We start from the raw sequence: 20,901 nt of genomic DNA on the forward strand, positions 1-20,901 counted from the left end.
TTTTAGCTCAGATTCACCAAAGTTTTTGCTGTGGCCTTGAATTTATTCAGGAAACGTTGCCCCAATGTTTTATCTGCTGCTTTGCGCTTCATTTGCAATAAAAACCTCTAATTATGAGCAAGATTTCCATATTTATCACAAAACGAAGCGCAAAGCAGTGGATAAAACACTGGAGCAAGGTTTGCTGAAGGAATCTTAACGTTGTTCTTGTTGTTGTTCCTTTATTAAAATTTTCATGGCTGTACAATTCTTGCAAGATTTAAGAGCACACTCTGTTGTTTTTTATTGGAATTTTGTCCTCTTTTCTCCTCTTAAGGGTGCACTGTACGTGCTGCTTAGCAACATAATGCTGTTCGTTATCGTTCATTTTGGTCCTTTTTTTTCCTCTTAAGGATGCACTGTACGTGCTGCTTAGCAACATAATGCGGTTCGTTATCGTTCATTTTTGTCCTCTTTTTTCCTCTTAAGGGTGCACTGTACGTGCTGCTTAGCAACATAATGCTGTTCGTTAGCGTTCATTTTTGTCCTCTTTTCTCCTCTTAAGGGTGTACTGTACGTGCTGCTTAGCAACAGAATGCTGTTCGTTATCGTTCATTTTTGTCCTCTTTTCTCCTCTTAAGGGTGCACTGTACGTGCTGCGTAGCAACATGATGCTGTTCGTTATCGTTCATTTTTGTCCTCTTTTTTCCTCTTAAGGGTGCACTGTACGTGCTGCTTAACAACAGAATGCTGTTCCTTATCGTTCATTACTGGGAAGTGATGGTTGATGTGTGGCCTGTCATTGTTAAGGTACATGTCTACGTCGTTTTCACAGTGGAGTTCAATATTGCACAGTAGTAGAAGTTTGCAGCAAATTAACCTATAAATCGTAATGGCTTTTTTTGTTTACGGTCATGTCTCGCCGTCGTTGAACAAAGTCTTACTAACTTATAGTTGTTTGCTTAGTTACGGCTCTGTATGGAGATGGCTTCTAGAGCTCCCTCCACGAAGGTGTCTCAGTAGGTTCCATCAGATTGAAAGGGAAGCAAAATGAAATGATAAAAGATTACCCAGCAGAATTAACTGATGATTTAATTCAACGTAGTTGATGGGAATATAGACGAGTATTGTTTTTCGACCAAACATAAACGTAAACAATATGAAATTAAAAACAAAACAAAACAAATTTTGATAGAGAATTGTGTCAGGCTTTCCTTCCGGGAAGGGGTTGATGATGGGAGAGGGCTTGATCGTGGGTTAACTTGAGATCAAGTTGGTGGGTCAGGGGTTAGACTGCTTTATGGTGTGGATTCGTTCTTATTCTGTCAGTAATGAGATTGGAAGGAGAATGTTTCGTACCCCCACAATGCTCTGTTAAACACGGCACTACTCCGCCGAAAAGCGTATTTTGTCTTGGTTTCCTGCTGACTTTTCTTTAAGTTTAAATTGCTTTTAACAGGGTTGAATTGCATTTCCACAACCAAATTCTAAGTTTAACTTGTGCTTCGCTGCGTAACGGGAAATTTCTCCTCAAAAAGGTATTACATTTTGATGCATGTCAGTGAGGAGTATAGAGCAGTTCAACGCCTAAACCAGAGGTTCTTAACAGCTAATTTCTCCTCACTCATACAATGCAAACCTAAGGTAAAATTGAGGAGACTTTGTATGTAGATTACATCTTTCGTTCTCGGTTGGTATACTAGAATAAAAAGATACACTAGTTCCACAAATTTAAAAAAAATCGAAATATATTGGGTCTCTATCCTTCCTTTGTGGAATTAAATAGCTACAAAATGCTTGTTTCTTTCTTGCAGGCTGACCATTCAGAAAAGCCTTCCATTATCACTCTGACTACGATGCTTGCAGAGAAGATGGTGAAGAAGTATGATACAGTAGCCATCAGTAGAATGGTAAATCAAATTCTTTGAACTTACACTAAGCAGGAATATGAGACAAATACTCAGAAAGCTCTAGATTCTGGGAATGTGGCTTGTACTGTTGAGTCTAAGGATAAAAAAATGTGGTGATTCAACTGAAAGTAAACCAACAACATTGCCGTCAGGGATAAGCATATCAATTCCGTTGTGATAAAAAAATGTGGTGATTCAACTGAAAGTAAACCAACGACATTGCCGTCAGGGATGAGCATATCAATTCCGTTGTGATACTCACCATTATACAACTCGTAATTTTTAACCCCAACAATTTACTCACATCCTCCACGCAACGGAAAAATTACTTCAGTTCCTCGTATTTCCCGGGTGGGGTAAGTCTTTCCAAAGCTTAACAGTTCTCAGGTCTCCAAAAGCTGTGATCAGATTGATTCCTTTAATCAAAACTCTACAGTTTTTAAATTAGTAGACTTCTCTCTTACAAGCCTCCCTGAACAACGTTTTTATCGTATGACTATGGGGGGTTTGTTTACATGGTTCTCGTTTGACCTTTTTAGTTATTTTTTCTCTTTTTAGTTAAAGCGGGCAGTTGTCAATTAGGGCTCTCTCCTGTTAGTGTCCCCTGTCACACCCTTCTCCTTCCTTTGTACTTGTCTTGTATCTGCTTTTTTGTTGTTGTATATTTTCTTCCCTTCTGTGGCAATTCAATGAGCCCATTTGAGTCAATGGAAGTACTCTTTCAATGTTACCTTTCAAATGATCTATCAATAGAAGTGTTATCATGGACTGTATGTGCCTGTTTTGTTCTTAGGTAACTGATGCTGCAGTTGAACAAGCCAAGAGACTTTTATCTTCCACTGGCCCTGAGCCCCGGACGTACCTTAAACAACCCTTCAGTCCATCAGATACAGCGCTTCCGAATGAGGCAGAGATCAAAGAGAGCGTGGAGTTTTGGAATACAACAAGAGAGAATAATCTCAGGTATGAAACAGAAAACTACTCCAAAGTATAACTCTCACAAATTAGATACCTTATTCACTTGCTGTGGTAAACAAATGGATGTAAAACGGTTGCTAATTCAATTTTGATATTAAAGTTTGTTTTTGTTTTCATTGTTCTCCCCACTTACTCAACTAACAGGAAGTATATAACACCAAAACTAACTGTCATGAGGTGCACACGTGTTCTCGCGCTTTTAAATCTGATTGGCTCATTGTGTTGTTTGCGACTGTTGTGATTGGCTGGAGTGGTATTATTGTTTAAGGGTCACACAATGCGCATGCTCTTCCAGTATCGTTGCAACTTGTATAACCACCCAGTTAAGGGCTGCCCTGGGGAGTAGGTTTTACGACTCTCAATTGAATACTGTTATAATTTGTTAAAATAAACAGGCTTTCTACCTTAGCTTAGTTCAGTCTCAGTGGTTTGTCTGGTTTGATTTTGTGCTGTTCTAACTCTCATTCTTTCGCTTCAGGAATTTTCAAAAGCTTGTGAGTACGCTTGTTGACATGTTGGAAAGTGAAGGCCTGTAAGTTGTTATTCTTTTGCATTTATGTAGACAACGCCCTTTTAGTTATCAATTATGTATTTTCGAGTTCTTTCAATTTTCTTACAACAAATTGTAATGTGTAGATCATGATGATTCAGAGCTTCATCTCAGAAAACATGCAGTGACCTAACCCAAAAATCAACGATCTATTGTTGGCCTTGGTGTAATTTTGAAGAAATGACATTTCAACAAGGAGATTACTTATGTTGAGTACTCAAGAACTTTTTTGTTTTCTTTTCAGACGCTGGCGGTATCTCCAAATTTGTTTTAGTTTTTTGAATTTGCTCATTCGTTACGATGTTCCTCTGCCGGCCAACGCAGTGAGGCTTTGTGTAAAATTCCTGAACCACGACGCATTGGCTATTCGAAAGGTACGTTCGGACCCACAGTAAACCATGTTATCTACCATCAAACCAAAGAGTTCCAAAAGGCTTTTGATTAAATGGTTTTCTTCAAAACCGAGTTTCTAACTCGGTTTAAAGGTTTTCAGTGATATTTACCAGGGTCTACTGACTGCGAATCCGTGAATCTGATTGGTTTGATCGGCATTGACCATAGTCTCTCTGCTTATACTCAATTATTCAGGGGGTGGGGCGGGGGGGTATGGCGTGTAGTCTACGGTATATGTTCTGTTCTACGATATATGTCCTGTAGGTTGACAACGGCAACTACGAAGAGGGAGCGTGTTTTTGTACGCGGTTTGTGGTTTGATGGAGTAATGAATCGGTCAAATCAAAGCTCTGACCTCCTGACCCTTTTGCCTTTCCGGGGATAGGAACTGGCTGGCTGAAAATGAGAGTACACTCTGACTGAGAGCGCACTCAAAATGAGAAGACATTCAAAATGAGCGCATATACGCAAAATGAGAACGGCCTCAGAATGGCAACACACTCAAAATGACAAAGCAGTCGGCTATCAAAATACAAGACAACAGTCAAAATACAAGAAATCCCTCAATAAAAATATTAAAAGAGCCGGTGGTGGTGGTGGTATCTTGGGAATCGTACAGCTGCTTTTGTTTGCCGTTGTACATGTAGTGGTCTACTTGTCTGCGTTTTCTATGAGAGTTAACTCAGCCGCGCACCGCCGACTATTTCAACAATGGTTCCCAAAACGTTTTCATGCATGCTGATACAATAGTTTTCTGTGAAGGATTTAGTCCAAAGGGGTTGAAGGCCTCAAAGCTGACAAGGCAGTCAGGAGTGAAACAAGACACCAGGAGAGTCGGTAAAAAATTGTTGCACGCCATTAAACTATCCCACAGCCTGAGGGAGGGGAGGGGGTCGACAACAAAGTGGGCGATTGGAATGTTTTTCATATTACTTTGTATAAAACTTTTGGTTTAATTTTTAGGTGGCAATTGACGCTGTCGGAGCCATTCTCAAACAACAAAAACGACAGCACGCTAAAGTGACTGTTAATCCCTACTCTGTTGGTAAGGTTGGAGATGGGTTGCTTTGCGCTACACGCTTTAACTTATTCACTCAAAATTTCCAAGTCCGTCAACACTCTCCCAAACGTATACTTGTTGGAAACTGCAATAAGTTTATTCTAAATGGTCCCCCTTTAAAATGTCATCCACAGAATGGTCACATTTAAGAATTTGTTCCACAGACTCAAAAGTTATAACCACCTTGTACAGCATAATAAACAGCACCACAGGAAAGTACTGCTCAGTAGCTTTCATTTGAATGGTCACATTTGAAAATTTCATCCACAGACTCATGAATAAGTATCACCTTGTACAGCATAAGCAATAGTTTCACAGTATAGTACGTTGCTTATGCGCTAAAGGAGATGTTAGAACGATATCGTGAAGTGAAGAAAAGTTTGACTCGGAAATAGAATGTTGAGTGTTTCAACTTAATGTAGCGAACGTTTTCGCGTGATAGAGAGATTTAGCATCGTTTATACGTGAAACACGAACGGCAAAAATGGCCACGTGATCACGATTTTCCCGCCATTTTTGGCGGTTGCCGGTTGCCGTTTCTACGAGAAAACAGGCTTTTTCTCGGCTTTTTCGCGTTTGCGTGAGAACTAAGTATTTCTTCCTTTTTTCTTTTACATATAAATAGTTAATTGTTGAAAACAATTACCCCAATAATTTTTTTCGGCAAGTCATACTAGGGTAAATTAAGTTTCATGTTTAAAAGTCCTTCATAACTCACTCCTTACCGCGCTTTTCTTCATGAACTCACCACAGTGAGTCGCAAAACAGCTTCATCGAAACTCGCAAAATTAAAGCTAAAGTCAAAAGGTTCACGCTATTTTACGTGAAACGTGAAACGGCAAGGTGACGTTTGCCGTTTCACGTAAACGCGATGCTAAATCTCTATTGTTAATGCCATATTGTCGTTTTAATGTTGGTGCGACGTTGTCAGTCGATAAGCAACGGCGACGGCGACGGCAACGGCAACAACAACGCCGCAAAACAATAGGTTTAATGAGCAAAAGCAATCGCTCGGCACATGCGTTTTACATTTTGGTACGTTTCTTTGCCGTCCTCTGCAAAACAACAACGTGAAATGACCACATTTAAGGTTTTGTGGAGAACGTGAACGCACGACGGTGAATTTTTCATTTTCTTTCTTAACTTGTACGCCACTCCTACCAAATTGGTTCCTGGATAGTTCGCCATTTTTGTAAAAGTCGAACGAGTTGAAATAATCGCGAAGTAGCACAAATGAAATAAAGATATATTTTCAGGTGACGTTTTCTTTGCCGTTGCCTTCGTCGTTGCTTAAGCTCCCTAATGTTAATTCCATGTCGTCAATGTTTACAGCTGGGTTACCAGAACCGACCAGTACAGTTATAGAAGCTGGAGATCGAGGGGATAACAAATGGTAAGGCTACAAATATTGTATTTAAAAGGAGTGTTTGGTTTTGTCAACAGGGTTGATGAGATAATTTCTACACCGTAAAGAGATTCAAGTGCTGACGTTTCGAGCGTTAGCCCTTCGTCAGAGCGAATCTCGTCAGACCTCGAATCTCTTTAGGAACATTTGCTTCTACTCTCCTACCGACGCAGCACCATAGTTTCTTTAGAAACGTACCCTCTCGTGCATTTAAAAGGGGAGTACGTCGCGTTCTCATAAACTATTCTGCTATGTCAGTATTCAACGCCTCTCACACTCAAGACAGGCAAACTTTGCCAAGGCAGTTGAATTCGTATAACTTGAACCACCTGGAGACAATCAAACCTTTCGAGGTAAAGAAAGTTCAGGTTATCCGGAAATGAATCATTGAAATATTTTAAAATATTTACCGAATTGAAGGTTGATATTCATTGACAGTCAAGTCGTTAACTTTCTGTATATACTAAACTGAGGGATAATCAGCCCCAATTAGTCACTTTACTTCTGACGAACTGGTAAAAAAAACAACACTGTACAACAAGACACATTGTTCGTGCAATTCAGGATAACGTGCGGAGGTGAATAGAATCCGAAGTTTGAACCAGAGCACGAGAAACACTATGTATACTAAACAAGATGTCTTTTAGAAACAATACCTTTGACTCATCTCACGTCAGAGAGCTTCATGATTGCCTCCAGAATTCGAGTTTTCTATATTTTATTGCGCGAATTGCCCCCTTGGTGAGTGATACTCCAGTTATAACCTGCCTTCCTCTAGGCATAACCCCCCCTCCCCCCATTTGTTGATAATTCTTCCCCCCTGGACAGAAGATCCCTCGCAGTGACATTCGTTATGGACCTGTCGAATTAGAATTAGGATTTCATTCAAAACAATGGTCTGAAAATCTTCTCCCCTTTGCAACACTTCCTGGCTCGTAACTGCTATGTTACCTTAAGTTTTAATTATTTATTCTTCTAGGTTACATTATTCTTCAAGCAATCTTCCAAAGAGTAAGAAGGAATGGGAAAGCTGTGTCTTCATTGACAAAACGCACTGGGGCTACTATACCTGGCCAAAGTAAGTAAAAGGGAATAATCAAAAAAATTAAACCACGAGCAAACAGGTAAGGTTCAGTTTGACGTGGAGATAATCGGTTGAGGTTAAACTATTGGGGCAACCTCTAACGTTTGCAACGTCTTACATGTTTGGTCGACAGGAGAAAAGAACGAAGAACAGAACAATGTTCCCAGCCCTAAAAAACAATGCAGCTGCAGGTTATCAGGGTCCAGTGAAAATAGAGCTTTTGAAAGGTGTAGATCTACTGAAAGTCCTGGGAAGAAGATATGGAACGCTGTGGGCGCATTCACATGGCAAACTAAGCATGAAAACTGTTGTTGATAAAATACAAGTTGATGTGTGTGAACACCAGCACAACGGCTGAAGGTGCAACGCGTCCGACTTCACACTGCGCAAAGACGGGGCTTGTTTTGATATGAATTACGATGATGATGTTTTTGCGACGCTTCACAGATGATTTCTCAAACAGGATCATTAATTTGTTTTCATCCATGTTTTACTTAGAAAACTGCTGACCTATGCACCTGCAGACCAGCAACCTCCTTTAGGAAGAACACGTGACCAACTTTCAGAGGTAAAAAAAGTTCAGTCATTCAGATAGTTTTCCTGTTATTAGGATAATAATTAGAAGATGCCCGTGGCACTAGTGTCTAAACAGTAAGTAGTAATTGACAAATTATCCTGAACTCTCCTTCTCTTGGAAATACATTTGTATGACATCTCGCCTACTAGTTACCCTGGCATTATGAGCCAGCAGGCCAGGAGTCTCCCAGTAGTTTAGAGCATGCGTCCCTTGTACGTAACTCTCGTCAGGCAGAATTTTTTTTCCATGTCCCACAATCCTGACATGTTGAAAGGTACTGTTGTGTTCATTTCTTGTTATACGGATACACTTTTTTTTCTTATTTTTTTTTAGGAAGAACAACCAATTTACGATGCTTTTAGTCAAGAAGAATTTATGTCAAAGTTCATTTCGTTTCTGTCCTTGGAAGATAGGAAAGGCAAAGACAAATTTAACGTGCACCGATTTGTGCTGTTTAAGGTAAGACCGTGCTATGTGACAGCTATGTGAGCCATCGAGATGATATGGAATACATACAGTTTAAAAGAAAGCTGTGTTGAGCTATGTTTAAAAGAAAGCAATGTGTTCTATTCGTTGCAGATGACGGCCAGCAATAGCAATCACCACAGACTTTGGTAAAAAGTAGCGGGAAAATTGTGTATGGTTGCTTAAAGTTTGTGCCCATTAATCGGCTTTAAACAAACACACAAGGAAGTTTGACCATGCACAATTGTGGAAATAGTTTGTCACATCATTTGTAATGAAAGAGTCAGTAGCGTTATAATGAGCCAGAAGTAATTCGTGTGTAACTTTTTTTTCCAGGGTTTTTTCAGAAATTTTGATGATACATTTCTGGATTTAATCAAACCTCACCTTGAACGACTTTGTGTAGATTCCCAGGTAAGGTACACGTGTAATCCTCCACACATCAAAGGCTTTGAGTTTTGTCATCTATAGCATCATCATCGTACAGAATTTCTTCATTTGGAAAGAAACGTCCAGACAGTAGACATGTTTAAATGTTTTATTGCGATCCACTGTAACATGAAATTAATCAGTCAGTCAGTCAGTCAGCCAGTCAACAAATAAATGTGTGTGTGGGTGTCTTGTTGTTGTAATCAGTCAGTCAATCAGTCAAGCAATCAATCATAGTCAGTCACTCTGTCAAGTAATCAACAAATAAAAAAGCAGATGAATAAATACAATGTTTATGGTTGAGACAGCACTGAAAATTGTGGGAGGGAGATTTGTCCTAGGCGTAATTGTTTTTGGAAAAAAGGAGAAATGCTCAGAAGTCGAAGAAGGTTGGAGAGGAATGAAGCTTTCAAAATGGCGGCCATTTTAGCGGAAGACATGAGGCATCAGGATACTTTTTGTGTCCACAAAAATGAGACCCGCGTGATCTTGGATAGTGTGGTTAGTCGGATGTCAGTATGGCGATACTCAAGTCATCTGCAGCCTAATTTAGTCAGTTGGCATTAGAGCTTATTATTGGTCGTTGCCTGTGTTTACCATAAATGTTGGTGAACGTTTTTCCTTGTAGGAGAGCAGTCAACGATGTGCAGTAGAAATTATTGCCGCTGTCATCCGTGGATGCAAACACTGGAGTTATGAAAAGGTTCAAACAATTATCTTGTTTGTTTTCCTTTTATTACACGGTAAAAATAAGGAAGATCTAATGAAAAATTACTAGCTGATTGGACATTTGATGATGATGATGATGATGATGATGATGATGATGATGATGATGATGATGATAATGATGATGATGATAACATGCACGGTATTTCTGCTAGGTGGCTCTTCACCTGTGAATACCTAAGATTACAAAACTATTTAAGACCTATTAAGTAATACAAAAAAATAAAATAAAATATTAAAGTATTGAGAACAACAATCACAAACCTTGTCTGGCCTCCCCACCAGCGGAGAATGCTTGAATACGAAAGTTTTTGCAAGCTGTATACAAGAGCATTTTCCATCTGTTTCAATCGGTTGCTTGTGGACACTAAAAACAGATGAAGACTCTCCCGTGTTAACAAAAAAGGTATTGAAAACGCTCTTTTTAAAACAACTGTTTTCAAATAAAGGAGTCGGAAACGTTACCAGTGTACAGGAACACTGAGACCACTGTGTAGAGCTCTGTATTTAGCTCTGCTACAAATTTGATTTTTTGCAAATGTTGTGATTGTTTCAGTCTTGCACCTTTCCATCATGTACCCTTGGTATAACTTGACTTTGTTTTTACTTCCGTTCTTTTCAGGTTGAGAATCTCTGGGACTTTCTCGTGCCACTCCTAAGAAAGGCCCTGTCGGCCGTAAATGTGGAGACCTTAGAGGACTGGGGCACCTGTATGGCTACTGCTGTGGTAAGACACTGGTTTGACGGTCACCATGGTTACCATGGGTCAGTTAATTCATCTTACGGAAAAAGATGGCGGCTGTAAATTATACCACAATACCTTGCGAACCTAACACAGCCAGTAGGCACACGGAAAGTCATATTTTTGAGAAATTCGCTCCTGTGCTAACAACATTGTGTATGCTAGGTTTGAAGTTTTCAGAACTTTTATGTGCGTTTTTATGAGCGTTTTTAGGGTTTTCGAGCGCTAAGAATGATGGGTACAGGGACCAGTCGCCATTTTTTTCGTTACGATGGATTGCAGTGCTCATGGTCCAGTCTAAAACGAACACATCATTTAATGTTTAAAAAAATTGTAATGATAATAATTAGCTCTGCAGGATAATAATGAAAATAATTTGTTGTGTTTAGAATAAATAAGAGCAACACCCACAACAAACAAAGAAACAAACAAACTCCGGCATGTGCTCTTCTCTAAGCTTTTGCTTGTCTCTAGAGTCGCGGAGATATTCAATTGTTCAAAAGCTGTTTGGCTAGATAAGGATGATGGTTTTGCTCGGTTCATACAAGTTGCTTTTGAAGCTTTATTCATTTCTTTCTTTTTTTGTCCAAAGTAGCCCAGTGAAACCACAAATTAGAGTTTATTTGAACCCTGATTGTGTAAAATTAGCCTGTTTATTCTATGGAATGCTAGCTTTCGTATTATTAATCCGGTTTAATTTAAACACGTTCAGTTAGTTATTGAGAGTGGTCCATAAGTCCCTGTAAAGCTCTCTCTCTTTTCCCTCCTTGTTAGAGCTAGAGGGAACATAAAACATTTCTGTGATTTTTAATCATGATTTCTTTTTGTAGGAGAGTCGCGATCCTCGTCGCATCCATCGTTTGTTAGAAATGTTGCTAGAAGAACCTTTGGATGATCAACGTGGCTCTTTCTCTGATTCGAGGTAAGATATCCGCTTTCCTAGAGTGGTAAACATCAAAACAGCCTTTGAATAGCGCCAATTTCATCACTTACATCGATGAGTAAATGGACATGATGCACCACGAAATTCTCCGTCAATTCTCTGTTAATTAGAATTGGGAATTTAAACTTTGAACTGTAGAAATACAATGAACTCGAAGAAGGATTGGGTGTATTTCCAGATTCTTTGAACTATACACATATCATCGGCTATCCCCTGGAGATGACCTCGGGCAAGGAGACCTTTTTATGGGGACTCATAACGCTGACTCTCCACTGAAGCAACGCTACCATTCCTTTAGAAAGTAACCCCCGAAAACCAATCGTGACTTGCTCGCACGCGTTTTCCCGCGCTTGGCACTGCTTACATGTATTTGCTTTACGTTCTGATTGGTTCATTGTGTTGTTTACGTCTGCTCTGATTGGCTAGAGCGATGGGTTTGTTGTTGGTTTCACGACGTTTCACGACTGCTCCGTGACTCTTGTTTCTTTTCAGCCGTTTGTACTTCATTCAAGGAGCTCTTTGTCAGCAGGAGTGGAGAGTCCCTGAACTGCTTCACCGACTGATGGCTGTGGCCAAGACCCACCTCAATCATCCTTACAAAAACGTGCGCGATCGACTGGGAAGGTACGTGCTGATTTGGTTGAAAAATTAAATCCTCACAAGAGGACGGACGCATGAAAAACCCTGCAAAGACTGGCTCGAAAAAAGTGTTCCATTTTTCTTCCAGTGCTGACTAACTGTCCTGGGGTCTCCGAGGATGGAAGGTTTAAAGAAGTATGTTCCAGGCAAAAGGGTTATGTACAGCAAACTGCATTCACTATGTCACATGTTACCTCCGTAAAGTGTTCTGTCGGTCGCTCTGTGACTCCCTTTCGTTCTGTGGTCAGGTCATCTGACCGGTGTGCTGCAGGTCAAAGCTTTGACTGCTCTCGTGACTTTTTCAATTCCGTTGACTGTGAAAAACTGAATACGAAAACACTTGACTAAATGACGGAGGTTAGCTTTTGACATCTTTTTCTCTGTCAAGAATAAGTCCTTAACACGTGACTTACAGGCATACGGGTGCAACAATTCAGTCAGTGTTTGCGGGGCCATTCAACGTGAATATTGTTGGTCCCAGTTTTGGCACAGACGTTCTGTTGTGTCCTTTATCTTTAACCCAGCTAGGCTAACATCTCACCCCTCCAGAGAGAAGGATAATTGATACTCTCTATCGCTCGCTTTGTGCCACTGAAACAGTCTTGCGATCTATAGGTTCTTCATCGTAGGGGGTAGAGGAAAATGGATTTTTTTATTAGGAGGGGAAGGGTAGCGGGAACTTCTGCAACGTGAAAAGTGGGAGAAAAGAAATTGAGGTACAACAATCTTTTGCGTGACAAATGGTTCAAAAACGAAACGAAAACGGAGTGAAAATCTTCAAGAGAGTCGTTTCTAGTTGCTACGTTTGATAGCATTGGTTATGGAAAGTTCGAACTCTTTGCATCTACAGACGCGTTTATGCTATCTGTAAAATGATCAAAACTTATTATTCTCCTTTTTTCACAGCGTTCTTTGTAGCGCGTTAATGTACGATCTCAAGTTACCAAACAGCACGCAGACGCTCTCTCCAAACCGGAAGGAGTTTGTCAGTGAAGTACTTCCGCAACTGGCGGGACTGCAGGAACTGGCGCGAGAAAAAGAAATGAGCGGAAGTGACGTCAGTGCAGCAAATGCCGAGGTGGTTGAAAAAGAGGAAACAAACGATGGGTCACGTGAGAGTGATGACAGAAAGGAAGCCATCAAACGGTTAAAAACAAGTGCGTGACCATTGTAACCGGTAGCATTTTCCGTTATACGCACATGCTGTCACGCACATGGTTTGTCTTGGCGTGACTGCTTTAGAACAAGTTTTTGACAATATTACTTTCCTAATGTAGAATGGAAACCAGACCAAAAAAAAGAGAACGTCTTTGTGTTTTATAGTTCGATTCGTGTCCACTCAAAATTTTTGCCTCCTCCGATTTTGTTGTTGTACTACTTACATGTAACGTTAACCATACAACTTAACATAACTTTTAGACGGAGAGTATTTTCAAAAGTTAAAGATGGATCATTGTTTTTGTTTCAGTGACGAACTGGGTTCTGTCTCATGCTGTGCGGACTCTTAACAGCTGCCCTGAGGAATTCTTTGATCTTTTACCAGTGGTAAGGAGAACTTATATCTTCAAATCCATCTAAGCATATTGATGTGACCCCAAAGCCAGTGTTTATTCTAGAAACTAGCTTTTGAGGCCCCAGTGGGCCACTTTCGGAGATTTTAGAGGGTCCTTCGTTACCAAAGGACCCCCAAGAACTTCTCATACAGAATTTAGAGAACTGGTGATAATAAGTTTCTTCGAAGAGGACACTCCTTGTCTGGGGTAACAGGGGCCATCGAAGACACCACTTATCTCGTGAATATTACCAACAGAATTTTAATAGCCTTAAAATTTGAGTTGACACAGAAACATTCAGCTAGAAGAGTCAGCTTTGCTAGATAAACAAGAAAAATGAAGTTAGAATCTCGTTGTAATTTTTTACTGCTGGATAGAGGGGTGGTTATACAATAAAGACACCATCTTTTGAGGTTGAGGAAGGTGGGGTGCAGGCAGAGAACATCATCTATTTTGTGGTTTAGCCACTTCCCTAAAAATGAACATAAAATTGACAGCAGATTAAATTTGTAGCTTAGCGTTTTCTGGTGTGTTATTGTAGCACTATTTCCAATATGACCATGTTCAGAAATGGCGTTCAATTGTCCAACCTCTGTAATAGGAACATAGCTTTCTTTGGTGAATTTTTTCGCAGGCGTTTGGCGTGAAGGTACAAATTTTATGTGCCGCTATACTGAGATGTATTTGCGGTAATTCCCCAATGCCATACTCTAGAGTAAATTCTGAAAACGCGAACTGGTTGGGCATAAGCAAACGTCATTGACCTCCAAACAAGTTTCACACTTTCGTGCTGAAAATTATGTACTGGCAAAAATTTTAACTCCAGGCAAAGTGACTTGACTAACTGTTTTTGTTATTTTTAGATCATTCTGTTTGACTCTCAAGAAGACGACCCTGAACTCCAACATTACTGCCACAGAGTACGTTATTTTACGACGTCGTTAAGTACAGCAAACCACACAAACTTCCTAGAATAAGTTTTTTTTTCCAGTTGTTAATGTTTTTAAGGGCACTTTCCGTCTGTCACAACTGGCGGGACAGAACGGTCAGTTCGAAAACCGAATTTGAAGAATAAGGTTTATGCTACTCCTTCGAATTTCTTCAAAATAGCGCGTACCAGTTTCGGAAGGATTATTTTTCAAGATTTTGCAGCACCATCCCTTCAAAATGACGCATTTGATTTACAGACTGGCCGGTCAGTCCTGGCAAATGGAAAGCACACTTAGTCTGTAGTTTGAAGTAATGTTACCAAGACTTTCTGGGTGCTGCCTGTGACTACAACTGTGTCTTTCTCTAAGGTCATTATCAATGTTGATTATTAATGTTTGTTTTTTCTTTTCAAAGACCATAGCGTACGTTTCTCAAACGGAGCTGCCTTTTACCATGATACCACTGGCCCTGCAGACCGTAAAGCAAGTACGTTTTGTCATCGCCCTTGACAATTCTGTAGTTAATGCTTTTGAGGTTTTGCCCTGTATTATGGGTCAAAAAACATGGTCTGAGCATAGTTGTTATCTAGATTTTATTATATATATATTTTTTTCAGCTTGCCAGCAATACCCTGTGGCATCCCAGAAGAAGTGTGTTGGAGTATTTACAAGTTATGATCTTTGCCAACCTGTTTGCTATTACCAGTAACCCTCAGTATGTACAGGACATTAAGGAACTGGTGCTGAGTCTTCTAGAAGATGACCAATTAGAGGCAAGCCTGAAGTTTACACAGTTTTTTAATTAATTTTGTCGAAAAGGAATTTATGTCGGTTATGGACAAAAATAGCCAGCTGGTTTGCCTCCTGCTAGTTGGGATTTTTAACATGATATGTTCGATTTTATTATTATTATTTTTTTCGTTATTTCTGAGTGGAATGCCTGTAAACTAGCTTTGGGTAGGTAAGTGCATTTCCACTATAAACAAATCATTTTTTTTTATGGACAGGATTTCGCGTGCGTTTCGCGGTCATGGGTCGTGACTCTGTGTTTTCCTTCTTTGTCGCAATCTTGTAACATGGCTAATAATTTGTTTTCAGAAGGGTTTCAAGTCCATGATATCTCTTACTTCTGTCAGATATTCTAAATGTCATGCTGTCTAGGTCATATACTAAGCTAATATGTGACATGTTAAAAATTACTGTATGAAAAGGAGTCGAACAGTGGTGTAAATGCCACCTTTCCCGGGGAAGGTGTGGGGAGGGGGGGGGGGGGGGGCCTGCAGAGGACAGCTGAGGGCGTGTTGACACTTCATTTTAGCTGTACATGAACGTGCTGCCGGGCATGAACACATTGTCGAGTTGGCCAGACATTAAAAAGTTCATACTCGTGTGAGATTTGATAGATATGAGTTGATATCTCCAATGCAGGGAACCTATGAGAGCGCGTGATTATTTATACCTCCAAGCACCAATATCAACCTGCATATTCTTATCGCGGTTCGTCATATATTTCTTATGATACTAGTTGAGAGAATTTGCGTAAGGATCAAGACATTCGATCACTAGTGATTATTTGCTTTATTCTCATTACCAGTATGTTTGATAAAGTAGTCATATTCTAAGGAGAAGTTAGGTGCTGGTTACTATTGGATCTTAGAGGGTTAACTTGAACTTCTTGTAAAGTCTTCCTTACTTCCTGTAGCAGGCGTTTTTCGCTTGTGCGTTGACTGTTCTTCTCTCCAGCCTGTTATTGAGGTGAAGGGAGACAGCACTCGAAATCGATACTCGAATAGACTTTCTTAAAGGCCAATTAATACGTTGGAAGGCGCAACAAATCTTCCATTGCAAATTGCGACTGTTTGTTTCCTGTATTACCAACCACGCGTGCAACAAATCTCTATGCTGCGAAAAATAGAAACAGCGTCTACTTTCTGTCACACGGAAATTTGTTGCGCGCGTAGGTGGTAACAAGGGAAACAAACAGTCGCAACTTGTAACGCTGCCTTTATTACTTGGTCACTTGTCGCTCTTATTCCGACCTACTCGGACAGCCTTTTGTTTACTTTGTCAGCAGATTTGAGTTATCAGATTTTTTTGTGTTTGGTGTTTATCAGCCACTAGGTGATCTTTTCTTTTTCTCTTTTTAGCTCTAGCTTTTTTTCCATTGCTTGTTTTTTCTACTGCAGGTTCGTGAGATGGCGGCTGTGACTTTCAGTGGTCTTGTTCATTACGGCTTCCTTCAGCTTGATGACAAACTTCAGGTGTGTTAACAAGATCACTGATCGCTTTTCACTCTTTTATTTGCTTTATTTCAAGCCTAAGTGAGTCTTAAGTGTAACTGTTATTACTCAATTTCTGCAGAGACAATTTACCAAAATGGCGAACACCAAGCTCAAGAAGAAGAAGAAAGGCGTTCTTGCTCCAAACGCCGCAAACGGACTCAGCAATGATGCGGGTAGAAATTTTTCCTTCTTCTTTTTATGTGCGTACAGTCAATACAGTTACACAGAGGTGCTTAATTTAAACAAATGGATATTATGAGTGGGTTAGTTTCTTAAGAAACTACAGTGCTGCGTCGGTTGGCAGTAGAAACCAAGATTCGCGAAGTGCTAACGCTCGAAACGTCAGCACTCGAATCTCTTTACGGTGGCCAAATTACTTTTAGTTGTCAACTCTGTTGATAAACCAAACATTCGGTGCTTGAGATAAACCTTGCTTTAGGACAGATAATAATTATTCTTCCTTAGCAACGTGTTCATTTAAATATTAATAGTTATAGTTGGGTGATCTGCTGTGAGAGTATGCTTGACTTTCGACATTTTGGCAGGTAGAGAACTGGGCCCGGTTGTTCGAAAGCCGATCAACGCTAATCTGCGATTAAAAGTTAACCGAGGTTTTCATCTCACTCTATAAAAGTGATTTCAAAGCCTAATTTCAAGCTAAAGGTAAAGAAAAGTCTAAGTCAGAACTGAGGGCCAAAACTCTTTTGGAAGAATCTTTATTGATTAGTTATTAAACTCGAATTAAAGTTCACGTTAATCCAGGATTGGCTTAATCGGGCTTGGAACAACTGGGCCCTGTACTTTAAATTCGAACTCTTGATAGGTTTGGAATGTGTCTCATAAATGTGGTTTTCGAATTATCGTGGTCCGAGCACAACACACACTAACAAGTTCTCTTCCAACGCTGGTATAACAAGAACTAAACTTGAGAATGATGTATTATTCTAGAAAGTGACAGAGGCATATTTCTTTTTTCCGAGTATGCCTGTGACACTTTCTAGAATAATACATCACTCTCATTTATTTCCCAGGCTTGAAATATACCATCACATTTATTTCAAGAACTAAACTTCCCAAACTTATGGGAAGTGATATAATAAGGGCAAGCTCATCGACAGCATGCGAGTCTGCAACATTCTTAACACTTTTAATTTTGTCTCCAGCCCTCATCCACCGTCACGCCGGAGTCCTGGGTCTAGCTAGTTGTGTCCAGGCCTTCCCGTACGACGTGCCATCATGGATGCCAGAAATCTTGTTGAACCTTGGAGAGCATCTTCATGACCCACATCCAATACAGGTACACCAGGGGTTTATCATAACCTTCTTGCTCACCATCCCTCAGTTACCGGCCCCTACTTCCTGAAAATTGAAACACCCTTTGAGACAAGCGACCAAAGCGTTAGCAGTGATTCCTGTGGTACTATTTCTTAAGCTGTACAATGTGGTTCTAATTCTTGAATCTATGGATGAAATCCTAAACTGCGACGATTGAAATGACAGCTACTGAGCAGTACTTTCCTGTGGTGTTGTTGTTATGCTGTACAAGGTGGATCTAAATTTTGAGTCTATGGGTGAATCCTAAATTGTGACTATTCAAATGAAAGCTACTAAGCAATACTTTGCTGTGGTTCTGTTTATTATGTTGTACTAGGTGATTCTTATTTTGAGTCTGTGGATGAAATCTTAAAGTAATCATTTAGTTGAAAGCTTATTGAGCAGTACTTTCCAGTGGTGCTGTTCGTTATTCTTCACAACGTGGATCTAATTATTGATCTTTCGATGAAATCCTAAAGTGTGACTATTCAAATGAAAGCTCCTGAGCAGTACTTTCCTGGGGTGTTGTTGCTTGAGCTGTAGAAGATGGTTTTAGCTTTTGAAGCCATTCAAAGGAAAGCCAGCCTCACAATAACGTACACGAACTTAGAGATATTATGACAATAGATTATTGAATTTTTGCTGTTCTTTAGGCAACAGTAAAGAAAGTGATGTCCGACTTTCGTCGAACCCACCATGACAACTGGCAAGAACACAAACAGAAGTTTACTGAGGATCAACTGTTAGTGCTAACCGATCTTCTTGTGTCGCCTTGTTACTACGCTTAAACAACACTGCTGGCGACTGCGTGACCTAGACATATGTCCATCTACATTTCCCGTTTGTCAAGGGAGGTTTTTTCGCTCCCTTGCGTTCAACTGTTCTTAGTAGTGATCTTCACAACGACGTCTGAGTTACATCATGGTAACAACCTTGGCTGCGTCACGCAATCAGTGCGTTTGCAAAAACGCGCGTTCTGCTCTATTCATACTGGAAGCTGCGTGACACTTTAGCAGTCACGCATTCCCGCCCAGCGTTTTGGTCATTGGTTAGTCTGATTAACATAACGGAGCTGACCGATGGCAATCATCGACTCGTCGAAAAAATGATAACATATGACATTACTTCTGGATAGAACCCTCATCAGTTAAAAAATCCAGTTGTTTGTCAGAAATGAAATTTTTGAATTGTATAATTGTTTGCTACTTCTACAGCCTTTGATGCAACAAGTTACTTTAATAGTTTTTTCCGACTGTTTTATGAACTAATAGCCTCAAACACTTACTTTAGAACTCAAATCCCGGCGAGAAATTTGAATCTTTTCCTTCTTTTTTTTTTTAATTCTTTTTAGCTCTGGATATAACTTTTACGTGAACAATATGCAGGCACATACGCGTTTAGTTTGGAGGTAGAGTTTTCATTGGACGCTGATAAGGTTACAAAAGCACAGACGCTTTCATACTTTATTAAATACTTAGAACTGATCAATCTCTTTCCCAGAATCCGCGCGTCTTAGGTCAGCGGATACCAAACTGCTACAGTGTGTACATCGTGTATCCCTTATTAGAGTGTTTTCAGATACCTTATTCTCCTTAATTTTCGCGGGTTCTTAAATTCGCGATTTTAAAAACTTCGCGAACTTAAAGACCCGCGAAAAATAACGACCGCAAACTTTGATCTCGCGAAATTTAATGGACATAGAAGAATCATGTATTTGTGTTTTCAAGGGTCCTGAACAATTTTTAACACCAGGTGTTAGTACAACGAGCTATCATCTATCAACTTAAGATGTTAATCAGTGTCAAGATTCGCCTCAAGTTCTTCTTCGGCATCTAAGTAATCATCTTCGCACAGTTCCTCCAATACATCCTTTGTACAGTCGTCAAATTGACCATCCTGTCCCGGTTCCTTTTATTGTGTAGTTACGAGTGTCTTGTATCTTTCCTTTATTGCCCTGTTCCTTGGTGTATCGTCCATTTTACATATCACATCGCTAAAGGGTGGGAAAAGGCTGGCATCACCCAACTATTAGATGAATCGTTTAGTCTTTCCCCTGAGGATCCATTTGAAGAGATTGAAGGTGCCATTGAGATCTCCCAGAAAGGACATGTAACGATACTCTCGATACTCGATAATGACTCGGAAGAACAAGAAGACTTTTTTTTATTAGTACTATTAGCAGGAATACAGCTGCCTCTAAGGAACAGCATATTGGTTTTGTTTCGCTTGTTAATTAACGTACAATTTTTGTAAAAAAAGAAAAACTAGTCACTTAATCGTCAATTTTGCGAAATTAAATTCCCTGCAAACACAATTTTTCTCCGCGATCGCGAAATGTGCCGAGAAAATTTTCGCAAAATTTAAGTCCCGCGAAAATTAAGGAGAATAAGGTACATAAAAATACCCTACGATACTTTCTGTGTGAGAAAATCGCTTGGAACGAGATAATCCTAGTTGTATTTGAGGACAGGTCATTCATGCTATGAAAAAATTATATTATGTTTAACTAGCGTATTTTTGTTTGTGTACCAATTTTGGGAAGTTGTTCAGCTTATTGTAAAAATAAAAGTTGAAATGTTTATTACTTGGTTACAATTTTCTTGCGTTTCTTTACATGACTTTTCTAATTTTGGAAAAATGGTTGAATTTTCTTAAATTATGAAAAAAGTCATTTGGGACGGTAGACTGCGACGTACATACATAAACTTTATTTACTCTCGAATTTCAGAGCAGCTTACAGAAGGTTATATCTTCGAGAACACAACAATACAGTGAAATGTTACAGAAATACATTATGCACATAAAAGAGACTAGTATTTACAAATATATCTATATATCATAAGAAAATCGTTCAACGAAAAAACATGTATATGTAAGCAAAAAGCGTCTAAACAAAGATAAAGCCCTGAATTTTTCTCTTAAACTCTGTAAAAGCACTAGTAT

General features: G+C 39.7%; 1 protein-coding gene across 1 annotated transcript in view; it reads left to right on the forward strand.

The window, feature by feature from the left end:
* Nucleotides 1–20,539, forward strand: part of LOC146481635 (proteasome activator complex subunit 4-like) — a 40,795-nt gene extending 20,256 nt beyond the window's left edge. The window contains exons 31-54 of the mRNA XM_085107685.1: nt 697–789; nt 1,794–1,889; nt 2,683–2,852; nt 3,346–3,399; nt 3,662–3,791; nt 4,774–4,855; nt 6,203–6,263; nt 7,255–7,353; nt 7,858–7,927; nt 8,270–8,395; nt 8,738–8,815; nt 9,459–9,533; nt 10,179–10,283; nt 11,129–11,220; nt 11,734–11,865; nt 12,787–13,037; nt 13,349–13,425; nt 14,297–14,353; nt 14,778–14,849; nt 14,980–15,135; nt 16,549–16,623; nt 16,724–16,817; nt 17,808–17,941; nt 18,612–20,539. Of these exons, the coding sequence (XP_084963811.1) occupies nt 697–789; nt 1,794–1,889; nt 2,683–2,852; nt 3,346–3,399; nt 3,662–3,791; nt 4,774–4,855; nt 6,203–6,263; nt 7,255–7,353; nt 7,858–7,927; nt 8,270–8,395; nt 8,738–8,815; nt 9,459–9,533; nt 10,179–10,283; nt 11,129–11,220; nt 11,734–11,865; nt 12,787–13,037; nt 13,349–13,425; nt 14,297–14,353; nt 14,778–14,849; nt 14,980–15,135; nt 16,549–16,623; nt 16,724–16,817; nt 17,808–17,941; nt 18,612–18,746 (2,514 nt within the window). The 3' untranslated portion in view covers nt 18,747–20,539. The remainder of the gene's footprint in view (nt 1–696; nt 790–1,793; nt 1,890–2,682; nt 2,853–3,345; nt 3,400–3,661; nt 3,792–4,773; nt 4,856–6,202; nt 6,264–7,254; nt 7,354–7,857; nt 7,928–8,269; nt 8,396–8,737; nt 8,816–9,458; nt 9,534–10,178; nt 10,284–11,128; nt 11,221–11,733; nt 11,866–12,786; nt 13,038–13,348; nt 13,426–14,296; nt 14,354–14,777; nt 14,850–14,979; nt 15,136–16,548; nt 16,624–16,723; nt 16,818–17,807; nt 17,942–18,611) is intronic.
* Nucleotides 20,540–20,901: the final 362 nt, after the last annotated feature.

This window comes from Pavona decussata, unplaced genomic scaffold (assembly GCF_977016875.1).
Source record: "Pavona decussata unplaced genomic scaffold, jaPavDecu1.1 SCAFFOLD_48, whole genome shotgun sequence".
Lineage (NCBI taxonomy): Eukaryota > Metazoa > Cnidaria > Anthozoa > Scleractinia > Agariciidae > Pavona > Pavona decussata.